This window comes from Natator depressus, chromosome 16 (assembly GCF_965152275.1).
Source record: "Natator depressus isolate rNatDep1 chromosome 16, rNatDep2.hap1, whole genome shotgun sequence".
NCBI lineage: Eukaryota > Metazoa > Chordata > Testudines > Cheloniidae > Natator > Natator depressus.
Genome location: NC_134249.1, coordinates 12,508,009 through 12,529,341, shown reverse-complemented (window position 1 = coordinate 12,529,341; position 21,333 = coordinate 12,508,009). Strand labels below are relative to the sequence as shown.

Genomic DNA, 21,333 nt, shown 5'->3' with positions numbered 1-21,333 from the left:
CCTTATTTTCGAATCCCAACTTACTTCCTGTTTGCCCCTAATTTATATAGTAATATTCTTAGCTATAGCTTAACCAATCATTTTACTGAAATTTACCTAACCAATCCTAACATATTGTAACATGATTAGCTAACCAATTATATCTCACCACCTTAATTAGTTTACACCCAGCAAAATTAATTCTACAGGAGACCGAAACAATCACAGAACCAGGCAGAGACCATGCAAATAAACAATAGTAAAGGAGGAACTATAATGACAAAACAATACAGAAGTGTAGATTTCACAACTACATCTATAAAGACATAAGGGTTTCCCAGCTGTGTCTATTGATAAGTGAGTTCTTACCAGACAAAAAACTATCAAACTAAATTTCCTTTTACATCTTCTAGGCTCTTCCTTTCTCTGGAGGTGATAGATCGGATCACCTTTCCAACAGCCCCAGATTGCCTTATTTCAATATGACTCGTTTGGAATGCTTGGATGTGACGATACGCTTCCCAGCTTATGGCTGCCTCTGCTGCTTTGCCAAAGGCCTTAGCCTAAGAACAGGGCCTCAGACTGTCACAGTGAGAGAAGGCCCGTACACAGATTCTTTCTTTTATACCTCTATAATTAGCTAAATTATAAACATATACCTAAATTCTTAAAGTATAGGTCTTTACAGACAGGCTTGAATATCTATATCCTAACAGCATTGCGTAATTTAGATCGATTTCCTTCCCCCACCCCCCCCCCGCCTGTGTAGACCAGGCCTAAGGTGTGATGTTGGACCAGGCCTAAGGTGTGATGTTGCACCAGTTTAATTAAATCAGCGCAACTTTGTGTGTGAACACTTAAATTGGTTTGTGTATTTCCACAGATTTGCACTGGTGTAACTAAATTGGTGCAACAACACACCTTAGTTAAATCAGTGGAGTGTGTGTGTGTAGAAAAGGCTTGGCTCTATCACTCTTCATGATCATTCATTTTGCTTTTTAGTACTGTGGAGTGAAGACTTCCAAAGTCTGATAAAGTTCCTCCTATTGCAGCAATGTGTGTGCAGACTTTTGGCCCAATCCTGAAAACCCAGGCTCACTTGGGTGGTCCTTACTTTTGGAAGTAACTATGAGGCTACTCACTGAGCAAGAACGACTTAGTCTAGAGGAAGAGATTGGGGTTCTGAGTTAATTATTTTTGTGGAAAAAACTAACTTTTACAGGCCAATCATCTTTTTAAAAATTGTATTGTTAATAATTTTTACAGGCTGCACAACACTGTCATTCTAGAGAAGCCTATATAAATATTTCATTAGTAGCTCAGTTACATGTTTGGTTTCTTTCTCCAGAAAGCAGCTGGCAGGAGACACTTGTTTTATTTGAATAAATGTTTCATGCTTGATCTCTTAAAAAATTTAAAAGGAGACTTTCTCTTTAATTAAATCATTAACTAATATGCCTTATACCTATTGGGAAAGTTAAAAGTCACAATTGTTAAAGGACATATGTACAAGAAGACTTGTTTTAATACCCTGCGTGTATTTATACGCTAACAGTTGTGCTATAAAGTATGTGACTCTGTAGGATAAAGCTTTTATTGGCATTTGATTGAGATGACAAGGCTTACTCGTGGCTTTGCTTCAAGATTGATGTAGCAACATCCCAAACTTTTACCAATAAAACCTTTATATTCCACACTTCCATGTATTTTGTTTGTTTCCTTTTTATAGGAAAATAACTACTACAAAAAAATTTTAAACCTATGTTTTTAAAAAATCCTTTTGTCTGTAAAGCCAGGCTGCTTTAATACTTGATTTATAAGCCCTTTGGGGCAGGGGCATTCCCTTCTGGTCTGCAAAATGTCATGCTAAAATGTGTTGTGTTTTAAAAACAAAACAAAAACAAACACCTATTTTATAACTGTTTTTTTCCCCTAAGGGCCAGTGTCTCATGGCCTTGCAGGGAGCTGTATCATTAGAAGTGGTGTGTTTCTATCTTAGAAAGGGCCAAGATACTGGCCCTTATCCAGTCCCAAATTAGTAATAAGTGTATTACCTATGCTGGATCTTGTGCCAGTGTGTTTTTTGGGGCGCGGGGGGGGGGCGATAGGCAGGAGGAATTCCACATAATGGAGAAGAGGGAAAAGGTGGTGGTCTCTCTTTCTTTCTCTTTGGATCGATGTAAGGGGTGAAGCAGCTGACTTGAAAGCTGTTCAGAGGTTTAGAAGGTCAGAAGTAGCCTAAGGGAGGATGGTTTAGGGAGCCGTGTGCATGTGAGATGGTCCCACAATTTTAGTGTACTTGCGGAATATTAATTTATTACTTTTGACTAGGATGGTGTCAAGATGATTGTATCCATTTCCATTGTTGGATAACTCTTTAAGTAGGGCTTCTTTTTTTTTTTTTTTTTTTTTAAAGATCTCATATCTTCACAAATTAACAGACCATGATCTTTATTACATTTTATTTGCCTTTTGCACTGTGAGGAACTAAAGCAAATACAATATCAATTTTACTTGTGAAATGTGACATGGTTGGTTTATTTTTCTTCTTTAACAGCAAATAACTGACCTGAAAAAAGAAAACTTCAATCTAAAGCTTCGTATATATTTTCTGGAGGAGCGAATGCAGCAGAAATTTGATGGTCCAACTGAAGATATCTACAAAATTGTAGGTATTTAAAATCGTTGCAAGTAATTGTGTATCTTTCCAAACAGTTTCTACTGTCTGAAAAATTGATGTACATCCTTTGTTAGAAATTTTAGTATTGCCAGTTCTTTTCACTTCAGTCTAATTATATGCAATAATAAAGGGATTAAAATGATCTTTATACAATCTGAAAGATTAACTTCAATTTTTTAGTACTAGCCAATGAACAATTAAATTATTAGAACAATAAATCAGAGCTTCCTTCTCCTCTGAAATCTTAATTTAAATAACTTGTTCCTGTGATTATTGGAGTCTTCTCATTCAGTTACATCACTGATGTTAGTGTTCACAATGTAATTTCCCAGACCAGTCATAGCAGGAAGAAAATGAAAGTTCAAGTCATAGAATCATAGACTATCAGGGTTGGAAGGGACCTCAGGAGGTCATCTAGTCCAACCCCCTGCTCAAAGCAGGACCAATCCCCAACTAAATCATCCCAGCCAGGGCTTTGTCAAGCCTGACCTTAAAAACTTCTAGGGAAGGAGATTCCACCACCTCCCTAGGTAACGCATTCCAGTGTTTCACCACCCTCCTAGTGAAAAAGTTTTTCCTAATATCCAACCTAAATCTCCCCCACTGCAACTTGAGACCATTACTCCTTGTTCTGTCATCTGCTACCACTGAGAACAGTCTAGAGCCATCCTCTTTGGAACCCCCTTTCAGGTAGTTGAAAGCAGCTATCAAATCCCCCCTCATTCTTCTCTTCTGAAGACTAAACATCCCCAGTTCCCTCAGCCTCTCCTCATAAGTCATGTGTTCCAGTCCCCTAATCATTTTTGTTGCCCTCTGCTGCACTCTTTCCAATTTTTCCACATCCTTCTTGTAGTGTGGGGCCCAAAACTGGACACAGCACTCCAGATGAGGCCTCACCAATGTCGAATAGAGGGGAACAATCACGTCCCTCGATCTGCTGGCAATGCCCCTACTTATACATCCCAAAATGCCATTGGCCTTCTTGGCAACAAGGGCACATTGTTGACGTATATCCAACTTCTCGTCCACTGTAACCCCTAGGTCCTTTTCTGCAGAACTGCTGCCGAGCCATTCGGTCCCTAGTCTGTAGCGGTGCATGGGATTCTTCCGTCCTAAGTGCAGGACTCTGCACTTGTCCTTGTTGAACCTCATCAGATTTCTTTTGGCCCAATCCTCCAATTTGTCTAGGGCCCTCTGTATCCTATCCCTACTCTCCAGCGTATCTACCACTCTTCCCAGTTTAGTGTCATCTGCAAACTTGCTGCGGGTGCAATCCACACCATCCTCCCGATCATTTATGAAGATACGGAACAAAACCGGCCCCAGGACCGACCCCTGGGGCACTCCACTTGATACCGGCTGCCAGCTAGACATGGAGCCATTGATCACTACCCGTTGAGCCCGACAATCTAGCCAGCTTTCTATCCACCTTATAGTCCATCCAGCCCATACTTCTTTCACTTGCTGGCAAGAATACTGTGGGAGACCGTGTCAAAAGCTTTGCTAAAGTCAAGGAACAACACGTCCACTGCTTTCCCTTCATCCACAGAGCCAGGTATCTCATCATAGAAGGCAATTAGATTAGTCAGGAATGACTTGCCCTTGGTGAATCCATGCTGACTGTTCCTGATCACTTTGCTCTCCTCTAAGCTCCTACACCACCTGAATGTCATACTTACACCATCTGAATGTTAAGTTATTTTTTTCTGCTATGCTACTTACAGGAGATGTGAAATTGACAAGAAAGCTCCTGCTTCCCTGGAGAGCTGGGTGGCTTGGAACCCTGCTCCCAGCTGGGAGCCGGGGCAGAGGAGGGAGAGGGGGCGAGAAGCCCTGGGCAGTTTCCCTCCTACCCCTCCCCCCACTCCCTGTGGGGAACGGGCAGGTAAGAGGGGGCAGCCCACTGGGAGCCTGTGGGGCAGTCAGGCTCCTGGCAGGTAGCTGCCAGCGGAGCTGAGAGGCCAGGCTCTCAGGTCCCCACACTGCCCCTCTTAGGTTGGTGGAAGTGCTCTTGGTAAGGAAACACACCAGAGACCCAAGGAGGGTAGTGTGGACATGCACTATCGCAGTAATTACCACGGTGGCTGTAAGTTAACATAATATAGGTTGACTTAGGTTTGTAGTATAGACATACCCTACATGCCTTGTGTAGGCAAAACCACTTGTATGGCTGTGAACAACTCAAGGTGACTGGTTTGATCTGTTTAAAAAAATGGTAAATTTTCTTGTAAATATGGTAAAAAGGCAAATAGTCTTTGATGTCGTTGTGTGACATATATACTGTGGTGTTTTAATGTTATGATTTTTAAGAAGTTTTAGAGACTTTTGAGACTATTTTCAAGCCTTGTAAAATAAAGACTCCTTTTAAAGGCTAAGAATCAGAAGTAATTTCCTATTTCCATCATACTCTGGACCTAATTTGTTATTGCCTATTAGAGGAAAATGTAATCAGCATGCAGGGTTAACTTTGTGCATTGCACTGGCTTGTGTGGCATCTTATCATCTAACTTTGTCTTGTAGAATATTGAGCTGAAGGTTGAGGTAGAAAGTCTGAAACGTGATCTGCAGGAGAGGGAAAAACTGCTCATCAAAGCCTCGTAAGTATGTTGTCTCTCTAAGGGTCTGCAACCTTTCTAGAACTTAGGACTGCCAAGAACTTGCCATGTATATAATGAGTTGTCTTGGTATCTTTTGTACGTGAGGATCCCTGAGGATTTTTCAAACTCGTGTGTAGAAATTGCTTCACCTGTCTCTGAAGTGAAATACTGTAATTGTTTAAAAGCACAAAGGACATAGTTAGAATAGGCAGTGAAGAATATTATATCAAATATCATATCATATATCCTGAACCTCCAGGAGTAGATAGAACGTAATTGCCAAAATTTGGGACTGGATTAACATCCCAACGCTTGTAAAAGATGAAGATGTCCCCAGAGCTTAATGGTCACTTGCCATCAGGGCATCTGTTTTGATATCTCATCCAGAAGATGGTACCTGAAGTGTCACTGTCATGAGTGGGAGGACATTGGTTCAATACTGATTCAAAGTGAAACATGCCACTTCCCATTCTTCAAAAATCTAAAAAGTGTGCACATTTTATTATTTATTTATTTTAAATCTGGGTTTAATTAGATTTGGTTAGAATAAGCTCTTCCAATTGGTATTATCCAGTGAATATTTAGCTGGATTCTGACTTTATCAGTATGTTGTTCAGATCTATGTATAACTGGAAGAGATGTGTATTGTAGAAAAATTGGATGGCTTGGGAGGACTGGTAATTGAATAGAAAACTCTTCACCTCCAGGTGCCTGGTTGAAAACCAATCTAGGTTGGTAGTGACTGAAAGCTGTTACTATCTAACAGTTGCTAAGTGGCATCTGTTCAATGAATTTAGGTCTCGGTGTAGTTCACCTCACAAAGTATCAAATTGTCACCAATGAGTCCTCTTGTTGGCAGCCTGAGAGAGGCCTAGTTTTGAATGGGGCCCCGAAGACTGAATTGCCCAATTACCCTTAAATATGATCCCTCCAGATCATGGTTAAGGCATATTGCTGGTCAGGGTAGGGAAGCATGCACTACTGAAGCTTATGATAGAAAGCAGAATTGAGGAAAAATAATAGGTAAAGCACAATTAAGGTAGGGTTGCCACTTCATTATATAAGAATCACAAACAAAATCGTGGAAAACTAGGGAAAAAAGAATTGGGCAGGGCTTTATATATATGTGTACCCTTCAACTAGTTCATTTTCTGTTGTAATGCTGCTTTCTGTGGAAATTTAATCTTGCCAGAGGCTTGCGAGAATTTTTTAAAGCTTAAAACCATCAAGATAGTATCTAATTTATATATAATATATTATCAAAGAAATGATAAAAGGCTCTTTCTTATCAACTGTGACAAGACTTGTGTAGCGAACTCTCATTGCCTTATATCAAGCAGAGACAATACCCCAATCGTTGTTATATAAATGTAGACATTTCTATTTAATCCGTAAAATAACATACAGACCATGCAGGTACATTGGAATCCCTTTGCCTATATAATCTGCGTGCCCCATGCTTTAAGTGTGTCATACTGTACAGCCATAATCTGATCGTGCTAGTACAGTGTCTGTCACGTATGCAAGAATAGAAAGTTGCCCAATTACCTTGTTATTTCTCAAAAGTACAAGCACTAATTATGAGCATGATCCACACGCTTTTTTTTAAATGCTGAGATTTCTACATCTTGTTCTTGCAGTAAAGCTGTTGAAAGCTTGGCTCAAGGCGGTGATGCTGAAATACAGCGCGTGAAAGAAGAGGCTCACAAGAAAGTACAAGAAGTGGAAGAAATTCTCACCAGCAGAATAAACCTTTTGGAAGAGGCAAGTCTCCAGTATTGAAGAGTAATTGAATTAGTTATTGACTCTACTGTGCAGAGCTCCCTAGTGCCTTTGTGCTCTCCGCTGAGATATTTACCATTGTGACCTGCTTAAATGCTGCTTTCAGAGCTGCTGTTTCAGCTTCACTGGAAAAATAGCCAGAATAAATGCCATGAATGGGGAAACTTTGTCAAATATTATTAAATCTCGGAATGTGGAAGATGTGCAGAACCCCACAAAGTACTTACTTCTCTAGTGGATTTTGAGTATGTTTAGAACAAGGCATATTATCTCCTAATTGGGGTTGGGGAGTCCATCTCTTACAAGGTAGGCCTTTGCAGGAGAGGTGAAAGGTTATCCGTGATACTTGGGGTAATGAGGGACTGGGTTTTGAAAGGTCTTGCCAGGGAAGTGAAAGAGGTGCAAGAGGTGGTGTCCTTCCACAGGCCCCCTAAGTCTGGGGTTAGAGACCTTTATATACCGGCATGAGTCTGTGACGTGGTGACTTGTAAAGTCTGTGCTCAGTATATGTGACTGGGTTGTGAGAGGTCACCTGCAATACCTATTCCTGGGAAGATGGATGGATTTCCTGTATTCTGCTCACTCACCTTCCACTCCAGTATCTGCTTTGGTGCTGGTGGGAATTGGATTATGACATCCCATCTGCCAGGTGTTGACTGCAGCTGGAGTCTGGTAGCACATTAATTTGTGTGTCTCCGAGAACGTATCTTAGCAAAACTTTCTTGAACTCCTCTGTCAGTGATGGGTTACTTCTGTCAAATACTGGTCATTGATATGGTTCTGAAGAATTAACAAGGGGATTCCCCAAGTGTTCACAACTAACTTATGATAAAACCTGCTGTTCTGGGATATGTGCTCACAGTTGAGTGGCCCGACATTGGGAGCTCTCAGATAGTCCTCCTTCCCCCTCTCCCCCTCGAACAAAAATGCTTTCTCATCATCAAGAAGGGAGGCAGAACCACTTGGCAAACAAATTTATATTAAGTGTCCTTTGCTGGAAATGCATGTACCTAGTTCCAGAAATATATATTCATCATAGATCGATAATCTATCACAACCTGGAACTTGTATAATTTGTCCAGGGGTGTGAGATTTTGTGGGTGAGTATGGGTTCCTTCTCTGGGAAAAGATTTCCCAAAAGATGTGTACTTGATGCAGTCTGACATATTCCAAAGGTGTGCTCTCCCACTCAGGAAAAAAGATACTTTAAGCAGTATTGTTATGAGCTTCAGGATTGCATTCTCCTTTGGGATGACTTAGCAGTATCCCTAGAGGGGGAGAGCTCCTTCAGAGGGATAGCAGTCACTCTAACCTTCCCTATAGTTTGCTGGAATCTTAACATTTGTATTCTCAGAGTGTTCTTTTGCATTTCACTCGTGTTAGTAATTTAATGTCAGTGGGTGGAGAGAATTCTCCCTGTGCCAAAGGGATCCATCAAACCATTGTTTGCCTAGAACTTCATCAAACAGAAGATTGGCAAATCTTCTAATATCAAGGTTATTTTAGTGTTTTCATGCAACTTGGAAAGAATGGTGTGGGCTTCTGAGGCTAATTTTCTTTATGCTTCTGAATCTGACGAATCAGACGAACATAGGAATATTATTCGTCATACGTTTATACAGCACCCTAAGTTTATACAGCTCCAAAGGACATAGCCAAGACATGTTCTCTGTCCTGAAGAGGTTTTGATTTAAAGGTAAACACACACAAGACCTAAAACAACTTTTCAGGAGTGGAAGGGTCTGGGCATTACTAATGATGAAGGATTTCCTAAAGAGGCTTTTTTTTTAAAATAGAAGCACTTTGTAGGTGAGTTTACTTGGCAGATAACAGGGAGACTGTTCCGGGCATAGGGAGCAAAGCTCATAGAAGGCACAAAAGTGAGAATGGGAGGAGTAAGGAAGATTGAGAAGTGCACAGGGAGACAAAGACAGTGTCGGGGAAATGGCTACAGGATATGCTAGAAAGTAGTCCAGCCATTTTGTTGTTTTCAACATAAGCACTCAGATCAGTTGCTTCATGTACTTTGGGAGAGTATGTATTCTCTTTGTCACAGCCAATGTCATCAGAAAATTCCTGAAGAATTTGGCGAGAGTTTAGTGATCTTGCCTATGTTTTGGTTGGTGTTGGGGTGAAAAACGTATCTGCGGACAGTGGGTGTTGATAGCAGTTCTTGATGAATACTGCGGACAATGTATATTGGAAAGGGTACTTCTTGCTTCCATCATAGCTATGAATATCGATTTGATCTTTTACAGAGTAAAAGGCCCTTTAACATCTCCTTGATTTTGATTGTAAATATTTATTTCTCAAGTTCAAGAGTTGTAGGATAAGCCTGCATTGTCTGGTGGAAAAAGCAAAGCACTGAAGTTGGGAGAGCTCCGTTCTGTTTCCAGGTCCGCTACATACATGCTGCAAGTCTCTTCACCTCTTTATACCTAATTTTCTTTCATTTTGTAAAATGCAGATTGTATACTTATTACTCACGGGTGAATGTTGAGGGTTCATTCATTAATGTTTATAGAGCACTTGCAGATTTTAGTGATGGGTGAGCTAGAGGTGCAAAGTATGTTAAGGATGTTAAACTTACTTAATGGTTGACCATATACAATGTTGGGAAGGGAAATGTAGCATGGAAGAACTTGCTAAATGTTTTGTTTTAATGTTCCAATGCATCATGCTTGTTTATTTTGAGTGTAGAATCTTAAAGCTGCCCAAGAAGAAGTGGAAAAAGCCTTTGCCATGACAGAGAGGGAGAAAGTTCTAAGACTGGCTGTCGAACAAAAACTCTCTACAATTACAAATGCACATCCAAAGGAGCTGGATAGTATTACAGAACTGCCAGAAAAAGACAGGTCAGACTTCTGTTGGTAATCTCTCTAACTAATGGAAAATGTTGATTGTTAAAAGGTGATAAAAACAAACCAGTCAATATGAAATAGATTTTAAGGGCTTGATCCTACCCTCATATACATCTGAGATCCAGGAGTGTTAACACATGTAAATCAGCTGTTGAACAAACACAGCAGCCAGTGTTACAAGCTACATGTTTGATAGGAAAATGGAGCCTTAAATGTGGTCTGAAAATGAAGAGTGGGGGAGAGCATGCGACCTAGAAACCCGTGTACTGCTTTAAAGCATGTTTGTGGCCACATTGCTTTTTATCTGTGTGCAAGAATAATATGCTTATTGAGCTGTTGCTGAAGGGGTGTGTGTGCTATGATTTGTATGTTTGTATCCATTTCCTGCTTTCATGGTGTTCAATCCCATTGACACGTCCATTGAGGTTAGTCTTTCTAGCAGGAATACAAAATATTGTGCAGCAGTTTGGACTGTAAATGTTTTGGTTAGTTTTTGGAGGTCTTTGAGTTGGTGGGAGATGAAAAGTGCCTGAATCATGAATTGGTGACCATGAGGCAATGTGAACGTGGGCACAAGCGCGGGGAGAGGAATATCAGGTTCTATGCATTTTTCCCCTTTAGAATTAAAACTTCAGAGCTTCTGTGAATAAGTGTGATAAAAATGTATATCTAGTCAGCAGAGGTCCCGGCAAAAGTTTTCAATTGTCAGTGAAAGTCTAGTGGAGCTCTTAAAATTTGTCATCATGGGCTTAACTGTAAAGAATGTCTCTTCTGATTCTTGGATGGTAAATTGCACAGTTGGTCCACACTACTAACAGATAGAAGGTTACATTTGTCCGAGTCCTTTAACTTCCTATGTGTGTTCTTGGAGTAGAGCCTAAAACAGACTACTGGACTAATGACAGGTTTAGGTGTGAGATTTCATAAATCGTCAGATATAAATGTTTTGTACAGTTGGAAAATTGTGAATCTGAACTCTCTAGTGGTGTAAATCACTCACTTGCCCTAATAAGATACTTTACCTTAAATCCTGCCGTACTGAATACTATCTTGCTTCTGCTTGCGCTCCTCCCCCTACCACTTCAATTCCATCATGATTTTTACCAGCTACTGTCCTGAATCCCTCGACCTGGAAACAAATGCTTGATAATTCCTGAGATTTTTAAATTGCTGTTTTCAAATGGGGTAAAGCACTAATTTCTAACTCTAGTAGCTTGTGTGAGAGCAGCTGCTAAAGTGTGGGAGAACAAGATGGTGATCAGAATGTCTCAGTTTTTATGGTCCAGTATTGCATTGATCTACCAGGGATAGATGCTTGGATGCTGGATCAGCACAAATACTTTCGGGAGTAGAACACTTGAGAACTAATGGAGAAAGTTTACTGTAAGGACTGAAATATTCACTATGCATGGTTTTGACAATATGAGAGTCTAGGAGCGTCAGTCTTGAATTACAACCACAACTATATGAGGATACATTTCAAAGTGTTATTCCACCAAACACCGGTGGTGATCCACTGCTTTTGCTACACAGCAGAGGATCTCCAGCTCTTAAAGTCTGCAGACCGCTTCATTGGAGACTGTACTCCCAATCCCTTTATTATTTGATCAAAAGGTTTTATTTTGTAGATTATCAGGAAGAACTTTGTGGACTCCTGGTGGTCCAGGGACAGTGGTTTGGGAACTGCTGTCACATGGGGCTGAAAATTCAACTGTGATTTTTTTTTATTTTTATTTTTTAGTTAAATCAATAGAAGCAATTTAGGTGCGATACAAGCACTTGACTAAGGAAGGGACTGTAACTGACATTTGTCGTCCCATTCTGTGTAAAGACATTAGTACTCTAATATGCGTTCTAGTTTACATATTTCCTTCCAGTTATATTTTCAATATATGCATGTTCTGCCATTCATTACTTTGTGTGTGTAATATGGAAATTGGTAGGAAGTGGTCTGTACTGATGGCTCTTAAATATTAGAGAGCGTTTAGATGCAGCACTCTTCATGTGGAAAATGTTAGGATGACAGGGTTAAGCATTTTGCTTTCTCACCAGTACTTAAAGAGAGTATTGTTCCTAAAAAATAAAAACTCTTTTTAGATAACTTGATTGTATTGCTTGCTTGCTTTAAATTTTCTGGTTACTATGGAGGGAAAGAGAGGGGTTGGTATTTTGAGAGTGCTTTCCAAAATGTTACCAGTGCTCTTTGTCCTATGGGAGGCTGCCCATAAAATCTGCCACAATGGTTTGGCATTTGGTTTTCGATGACAACGCAAAATTAATATCCACATCTTGTAATTTTAGACTTATAGAGCAGCTGACTCTGTCTCTGAAAAGTAAAGAAGCTATAATTCAGCACCTTGAAGAGGAGAAGTCTCAAAGTGAATCTTGTGATGGGAACTTATCAGCAGAAAAAATCAGAGAACTTACTGTTGCTTTGAGTCATGAAAAAGATAGTGAGATAGAGGTGAGGAAACTGACTGAAAACTTGAACGTTACGAATCTCACATGGTTTAGGATTTTAAAGGTCTTAAGGATAACTGTAAATAAGTGACTTGAGCTAACTTTTTAGTGGCCTCCTCCACCCTTCAAGTTCTCCATCCCAAATTCCTTTCATTGGTCACCTTGTAGTTTTGGCAGCCAGTATTGATCAGTACCACACTTCATGCTTTTCATTGTTTAGATGTCACATCAAAGGTGGTGGTTACTTTTTTTTTTTAGTAATTTTACGTTTTCTACACAATTCTGTAACACATAATATGTCATTGTCTCATAATAGAAATCCAAAAATAATCTGCTAGATGTTTTGAGCTGAAGCCAATAGGCATGTAATTCTTATTGAGGCTTTCCCCCTTAATAGAGAACTCTCCTCATGTAATACAGAATATCACATGAAAGTTAAAATGATCTCTTCACTGCTGTGGTCTGGATGAGAGGCTTTGATAGGCATAACCAGGTCTCATGAAAATAGAGAAGGCCAACCCCCAAATTCTACAGAGGGAACTATCTACCAGTCACCTGTCTATTTTACTTGCCTTGTGGAGAAAGGCAAATGTTATCCTGAAGATTGGAAAACAGAAGTGAGTCTTAAGGCTAGTTTGAGGTCTTCAGGGCTCTCCTCAAACCATAAATGAGGACTGATGGTAGAATCCAGATGATAAATAATGGAAGCTGTCAAGCGTCTAAGAAATTTTATCCTTGGTAGGTTTTGGGTTTTTCTGCTCATTATAGTGTCTTACGTTCCAATCAATTTAAAACAGTACCTTTCCCTCCTTTCTGCCCTAAATCAAATAATAGAAAGGAGAGCGCTTGGTCTGAGCAGTGGACTTAAAAGCTCAGAAGAGCTCTAGCTCTTTATAGAAACTCATTGAAAGGATTGAAACCTTCAGAAAATCTACCCTGGGTTGATTTGATCAGGAATATCATTTTTTAGGTTTATCAGGCTTAACATAGTTCTTTTAAAACCAGTTTATGGTGTGTGGGCCAAAATCAGTTCCTTTATTATTAAGTGACCGTGGCTATGTCCACCTTAGAAACAGTATTCTTTTCTTGGGGTGTAATAGTGATGAGAGAGATTTGACTCATATTACTGGTACAATAAATAACCTTTACTCCACTTTCCTCTTAAAGATAGGTAAAAGTATAAGTTGCTGCTGCTTATGTCTCTCTCTTTTCTGGGGAAATTACCCCTCAAAAAATCTTAATTAAAATAGAGCAGTTTTTAGTAAATTGACTTTATAAGTGTGCCCTGCTGTCATAGATAACTGCCCCTTTAAAAATGCATTTTTGTTAACTTGTCAAGCAAAGTTGTCATGTGTCATCAAGGAACATGGCTTTTCTTTAGCTTTCCAGAGTACAGTTCTGTAGAAAGATCTCATTTGGGAGAGGTTGTTTTCTAGAAGTTTACAATATAGTCTTGTCATAATGTTGGAGTCCTATAACTATACATTTTATTAACTAACTTAGTTTGGAGGAATACTTCTCTTAACAAGTTCCAAAAGAAAGTCTGTATATGAAGTACTAACTGTCTGATTTTTAATGATGGTACCCACAAGTTTAGAGTATTTTTTTACTTCAGGGTGACAATTATTCTGTTCTTATAGGCTGTTAAAATGGAACTTAGAAATGAGAGAAATTGCTTTGAAAAAAAAATCCAGGTATGTTTAAAACTTGTTTCTCTTTGAACATTTATAACCTGTATGTTGGGGAGTCTTTTCTCTTATGTTTTCTTAGACGTGAAGAGTTAGTAATTCAAATTGGATTAATGCAGAATCTTTGGCAAATTTCTTTTGTTGTATTAGGAGACAAAGCAAAGGCTCAGCCTATTTCCAAACAGCAAAGTAGATAGGAGAACTCCTCAAATATTGAGACAGTACGCTTGATACTCATGCCCATCCCGGTAGATCAGCTTTTCTTCATCGTATTCCTGTCAGATCTGTAAGGAGACATCTTAGAGTTGGTCTATATTCTGCTTTAATGGTTTGACTAATGAGATGTAAGAACTGCATGAGCTAGTGCATTTAGTACATACTGTGCATTTATGGTGTATTTTGGTATAACCTTTTTAACTTAGTGCAACCTAATGTAATCTATTTAGTCTCTTCAAGAAGAACTACGAGAGAAGGAGAATGAGCTTAGTGTTGAAAAGAAAAATGGTTTGAAAAGGGATAAAACCATTCAAGGTCTAACTCTTGCATTAAAAACAAAGGAAAAAGAGGTATGTTGATTGTATGTTTCTGGTTAGAACTATCCAGATAATTGAGGAACTAATCCATCTGAAGCTGCTGTCTTTCAGCTGATTTGAGTAGGCCTTGGAGCAGGCCAATAGTACAAATCCAAACAGTTCTGTGCAAGACTGTGTGTCATATTTGCTACTTGAAATTGGAGTGTGATGGCTGGAGTTTTGATATTTGGACCATGGAAAAAAGATACATGACTGAGCCGATACACTTGCTTGTGAGAGATGGGAAGAGAGAATTTCTTACTGAATCCTCAGACGCAATTATAGATCTGGCAGAAAGGCACAAGCTATAATACCTTATGTGTTGTGAGAATGAGCTTAATTTTAACAAAAGCCAGGGTAGTGGGGTGCCACCTTCAAATGAAGGTCAGATATTTGTGGAACAGTGTGGACACATAGCACAAGTTATTGAACTTGTATGTATAGTTGTTGTACTGCTTTTTTTTTTACATATAAAGCTCAGTTGGGCATTTTCAGTGTTTTATAAAGTTTTTTGTTTACCTTTGGGTGAATAAATTTATTATTCAACTCTGCCCGTTTAGAAAGATCTTTGTTTTGACACTGTCACTTTTTTGATACTTGTATTCATGCATCCATGAGTATTTCTTTTGTCTAAAGAATGAAGAACTTAATTCTGAAATTGAAGATCTAAATGTTTCATTGACTAAGGCAAGAGAGGCCACCCACAAAGCTCAGATCCAGAAATTCAAGGTAAGATACAAACAATTTCAATTGCTTTTCAGTATTTTCATGCAGAAGGTGCACTGGGTGAAGAAACTAAAAGTAATTTAAAATGTCTAATTGTTAAGCAAATTGTCTAAAGTAATTCAGTTTTTAAATTATGGAACACTAAAAGTACAGATGTCTCATGACTATCTTGTTCCTCAATTCTTTTTCTTAATAGCAACTGTGAGAATGAATAATTAAATTAAAAAGAGAGTAATCTTTAAATGTAAAATAAGAATAGATTTTCATAAATTTCCAATATTCTGGAGGCATGGGTAGAAACTCCATATTTTAGGTGGTGTAAGAGCGTTCTTATTTAGTGTAGGAAGAAAAAAAATCACTAGCTTTGGTAAACTCCAGTGATCAGTTTAAATTTGTTGATGATCTCACAAGTGTTGAATGAAAATTTACTGCACACGTTGACGCTAGTCTGAACCATGCCAGGGAAGATAGAATTCGAGTGGCTTCTTTCTTTCCTCTCAACTGGTGGTGCTGAGTAACTTCTCATCTACCACAGAAGTCTTTCTTGAGGGTTTTTGCAGAGTTCTTTTGTTTCTTCTATTCACGTATATGATGAGACCACTTGGGAAGATAGTGAAAGATTTTGGGCTGCATTGCCATAAGTGTGGTGATGGCACATAGCTGTCTCCTTTTCATAAGCAGACTAGGAGTGGGTGTGTGAGACTTGGCGTTTTTGTTTTATTTTGTTTTTTGTAATAGGTGTGAAATGTTTATTTTAGAACAGTGGAATGTTTGTAATAAAACAGTGGAATTTAATAACTTCCACGTGTGCAGAGGAGAAAAGGACTTTATGGTAGTTTTGTGCAATATAAAGGGCTCATTTTATGGAACAGGAAGCCTTTGGTAAAATGAGTATTGGACTTCAAAATAGATCACAGAACCAAAAATCACATCTTATCTTTTATGTTTGTGCATTTGTCTTAAATCCAAAATCTAATAAAACTAAGATTCCCAAAGTGAGTAACTAAAATAGCACTCATTAAAAACAGAAAACGATGTTCCGTCAGGAGGTTCCTTCTCTTCCTGATCTCTGTGGAAAGAGTCCCAGGAGTGTTATGTGTGCTAATGTGTGTGCACCAAAGCTACTGAGGTATGTCTACACAGCAAAGAAAAACCTGCGGCTGGTCCATGCCAGTTGATTTGGGCACACGGGACTCAGCTGTTTCATTGCTGTGCAGACTTCTGGCCTTGGACTGGAGCTTGCTTGGGCTGCGGGACTCTCCCACTCCGCAGGGTCCTAGACTGCCATCCCAAGCCCAGAAGTCTACGCAGCAGTGAAACAGTTCCGCAGCCTGAGTCCCATGCGCCCGAGTCAACAGGCCAGCCATGGGTTTTTCTTTGCTGTGTAGATATACCCTGAATGGCCTGAATGTTAGCAACTGGTCTTGTGAAGGGTGTTAGTTTTATAAAGTTGAAAACTAAACTCTCCTGTCTGCAGAACCAATGGAGCATGGTGGGTGGCAAAGCAAACCTTTCCCCTCATTATCTTGCCAGTTAATTTCAACACTGCGTTGAAGGGACCCCTGCTCTGGGTCAGTCAGTAAATCAAGGTGCATGGCCCATTCCTTCATTATCATTTCTGCTGTGATCATCAACAAGGAGGCCAACTACAGTGGTGTATATGTTCTGAAGTGAACAGTGACTGCCTTCCAGTTCATATGCACAACATGCTTATGACTTGGTCACCACTGATAGCCTGGATTGAAACTAATGACCTGGATGTGAAAAACTTTATGTACTATTATCACTTCCAAAAGCCCCAAATTCTTCTCATTTTCACTCTAGACTCCTTTGGAGTTTACCTTTTATTGTCTAAACCAGGGGTTCTCAAACTGGGGGTCGGGACCCCTCAGGGAGTCACCAGTACAAAAGTTTGAGAATCACTGGTCTAAACCTTAATTACCAAACTACTTGTTATCCCAACCTGGATCTCACTGAAGGTCTTTATTACACTGAAAATTATCTTAATTACCCAAAATAAGGTAATGTTCCTATGCTATTTGGATAATTGATATTACACTGAATTTTGCAAGTTGAATGAAATTGTTGAAGGGAGAAAGGGGAGGAAATATAGGCAGGAGTGTAGACTTCCAAGCTTCATAAAGTACATGTACAGACTATGAAAGCTGCTTTCTCTTCTAGGGTGCTGAGGATTATCAAGCTCTCTTGATGGAAAAAGAAACCCTCCTAGCAGAGCTGCGTTCCGAAAACCTTACAAAAGATACAGAGAACCGTAAACTACAAAGGAGGATTAAAAGGACTGATCAAGAGCTAAATGATTTGAATCTAGAGAGAGAGAAAATGGAGCGGGAACTGGATGAAGCACAACTACAGAAGAGTAGAGGCGACAAAACCATTAATGTTGTTATCACATTTTTCTCGTTTTTTAAAATAGTGGATGAAGTTTAATCTAGCATGTCTTTCTTTTCTAATGTATTCACTTCTGCACTCTAAATTTCATTTGAATCGTTTTGAAAGTTAAATGCCAGTGACCAAAGTCAATCTTCAGAAGGACATGGTAGAGAGGGTTAAGACAAGTTTTGGGGTGAATCTTTTAAGTTGTTCTAACTGACTGGGGCATGTTCTTCAGATCTTATTTTTATTTATTTTTAATTAAAGCCCTCTGGTTGACTCCTATATAAAATCAGTAAATAAGTGGTAAAAGGAAAAAGTTAATTTTTAGAAAGTCTCAATCTTCCTGAAGGTAGAATCTCTAACTTATCTAGTAGTGTACATTTATGATAATTCTATTGTATCTGGCAGACTACATATTTTGTAAATTATCTTAAATTACATTACTCTAACTTAAACTTTTTTTCTTTTCAGCCCTGTAATAGTATGATAGCAAAGTATTTAAGGGTTACAACCTTGAGCTGAATTCTTGCTTGTTTTTACCATCACATCTTGTTCTCTGTAAATTCTATAATTTTTAATTTCGGTTTCTATTTGTAAAAATCTCATTAACAAAGGATTGGCTGCTCACAATCCAAAACAAGCCTTAAGTGCTGTGTCTATTTATTAATTTCTCTGCAGTTCTCTGCTTTAGGACCTTTCACCTTGTTTTCTTGTCCAGACTAGCACATTCTGTTTCAGCAAGCAAGGCTCCAGCAACAAAGCGAGAGCAGGTTTCCTTCGTTTTGAGTAAAAGCTGTGCCTCGTGCTGAGTGCCTAGCTTAAAGCACAACTTTGTCCTCTTGCGTGGCTTCTCATGTGGATTTTATTTTAAACTTCTCACCTGCTGGTTCAGTGAGGGCTGGTTCTTCTGTTCTGGCAACAGCATAAACAAAGGGGATGATCTTTCTCCATTGGGGATGGTCAACTCCTAAAATCCCTATTGCTGCCTTTAAGCAAGGACTGACTTTGAGCCATGTTGAATTACTGAGCTTGCATCTGTAGAGAAAAAAGATTGCATAGACAGACTGAACTCTGTTTATTATTAAAGGGTGCATAGTTACAGGCTAGTCATATGAAGGTGTCAGTGAGGTAATGCTCTGTATTAGAGCAGCTTCTGCCACTGTTAAATGTTCTCTGCTGGGGGCACTGTACTCCAATTATTAAAGGCCTCTCACTGTACTAATTATATACAAAATTTGCAGTAGACCTCTTGCAATATTGTCTAAATCCAGTAGAGGGGTCTCTTTCTCTGTAAACAATATATATTTTTCTCTACAATATCCGTTTATTTTAGTTATAGCTTTAGTTTGATCTCCAGTGCGGTTCATTTGCCATCACGGAATCTCTGTCCCTGCTGTTCCTTGAAATTTCTTCTGTGCATTGAGGTTAGGGGGAAAAAAAGAGAATGGATGATTCCTGTCATTACAACAGCCATAAAAAGCACATTTTATTGATTTAAAGTATTTTATCTTCAACCGTCTTCTCTACCCAGAACCTTCATCTTCTCTTAAGGGAGCTAGAATATAAATGTATACAGGAAAGACAGGTTTGAGGGGGGATTCACATAGTTACATCCATTGGAGAAGTCTGTTTGACTCAATTATGGCCAAGTTCTTCATGTAAGTGATTAAGTTCCCTGGGGAAAAGTGTCCCTGCCAAAAGATGAGCAGTCTTAAAAATTACATCCCTGATCTACTCCTGCTCTTATGTAGTTTCACCACCTCTGCTTCAGTTTCGGAGCTGCAAGTACATTTGGATATAATATTGCCTATGAATTGTGGCTCACTGAGTAGAAGGTACGTGGGAGTAAAAATGTGTGCTATAATATCTTGCTCTTTGAGAAACAGACAACCATTTTAGTGATCTGATGCAAACATTTTATATGAGCAGCCTTAAAAAAGCTGTTCTATTATTATTTTCATATGGACTGGCATACAGTTAAATAGACATAAAACTAACAAAATGGACCTGAACTGTATAGGAACCCTTATCCAAATTCATAGTTAGATGCCATTTCATCTCTGTCCTTGTTTTTACTTGTTTAGGATATTTTTAATGACCTTTCACACAGAATAATCATAATCTATTTTTGTAAATAATATCAAAACAAGCAAGTGGGAGTCTGTGTCCAGGAGAAAAGCCCATGAGGGGTGCTTCCACCCAACTTCTGACCTGGCCAGTATAGAATGGTCAAGGAAATATTTTGGTAGAGTGCGGGGTAGGCTTGTGCATTGGAAAAAGTGGAAAAGATCAGTTAAGTTCAGTATGTGAAAGACTGTTGGGATCTGTTCACCCAAACCATCAACATAAACCATTAAGATCTTCCTCATGATGAATAGTAATAGGGACTCTCTTCAAAATGGCTACCCTGTCCTACTTTCACATTCTCTTTATTCAGTGGATTTTTAGCTAGCTTCAACTAATTAAAAACAGGAACATCAGCAACAAAAGAACACACCACCCCAGCCTTATGTATTAGCTGGTGCTTAATCATCTATTTTTTGTCTTTAAGAGAGAACTGTCTTTAGACTGTATCTCAGCATTATCAGCTCTGGATAGTTTGGTTGCTAAAACAATCAACTACCGAAATGCACCTTGTTTAACAAAGTGCTTCATATAGAATGACCAGGAATAAAGATGGACACATCTTAAATATCATGGGCATCTACTGTGTGTGTGTGTGTGTACAACATGGTCTCAATATTAGGTAAAATTCACAAGTTTGTTCAAGCTTTGATGGTGAAATATCTTAAGTAGCTATTCTACCCTGTTCTAAATACAGGCAATTAAGGTCTATTTCTCAGTTATAGTCATATTTGATCAGCTGGTTGGGAAGTGCACAATAACTCATTAGCCAGAATTTACCACCTGCTCTTCCTTCTTGAAATGAAACTGAAAGAGAGGTTTCAAGGCTTCAAGCCTTAATTATTCACCAGCCTGTTTTCCATCTGACAAGGCGGGGGAGGCACTCACTCCTGTGTTCAACCAACATTAGTTATAATGTTTCAAATTCATTTTTTCTAAGTTCAACTAACTATCATTAATCATAGGAAAAATCCCTTGAGACAGAGGTTGTCAGAAAGCATTGTAAAGGGCTGTAGCTACCATATTATCCGTGTAACTCAATGTATAGAAACCAATAGACTTTCTTTAGTTCAACCAATCTGCTGTCGTGATGGATAGTTTTGTTGTGTTATAGAAGCCTAGCCCATGCAAAGAAAATAATTTTCAGTTCCGGTCATGGCTTAGTGTAGCAGGGATTTGGAAATCTCATGGGCTGAACTACTGTCTCTACAGATGGACATACAGAATCCTTTACATTCTCTGAGGAACCACTACATGTTGTCCATTCAAAATTTTTTCCCCCTTAGCCGTTAATATCTGTTACTCCAGGGAGGAAGCAGTCTCTGTGCCTTTCTTGACAAGTACTGCTTTTTACATCATGTAAGAAGGAGGAAAAAGCAACCTCTTTTCTATCCATGTCTGCTTACGACTTCTATCTATAAAGCTCTCTCTGACTTCTCTTTATCAAAGCTAATAAGTTTCTGGGCTCTA

The 21,333-nt window shown here is 39.0% G+C and overlaps 1 protein-coding gene across 4 annotated transcripts in view; it reads left to right on the top strand.

Moving 5' to 3' along the window:
* Positions 1-21,333, top strand: part of CDK5RAP2 (CDK5 regulatory subunit associated protein 2) — a 103,387-nt gene that overhangs the window by 8,979 nt on the left and 73,075 nt on the right. For all 4 annotated transcript variants that reach the window (XM_074973736.1, XM_074973733.1, XM_074973735.1 and 1 more), the window contains exons 4-12: positions 2,537-2,647; positions 5,180-5,256; positions 6,897-7,020; positions 9,739-9,893; positions 12,201-12,363; positions 14,000-14,053; positions 14,494-14,613; positions 15,256-15,348; positions 17,527-17,745. In XM_074973736.1, the coding sequence (XP_074829837.1) occupies positions 2,537-2,647; positions 5,180-5,256; positions 6,897-7,020; positions 9,739-9,893; positions 12,201-12,363; positions 14,000-14,053; positions 14,494-14,613; positions 15,256-15,348; positions 17,527-17,745 (1,116 nt within the window). The remainder of the gene's footprint in view (positions 1-2,536; positions 2,648-5,179; positions 5,257-6,896; positions 7,021-9,738; positions 9,894-12,200; positions 12,364-13,999; positions 14,054-14,493; positions 14,614-15,255; positions 15,349-17,526; positions 17,746-21,333) is intronic.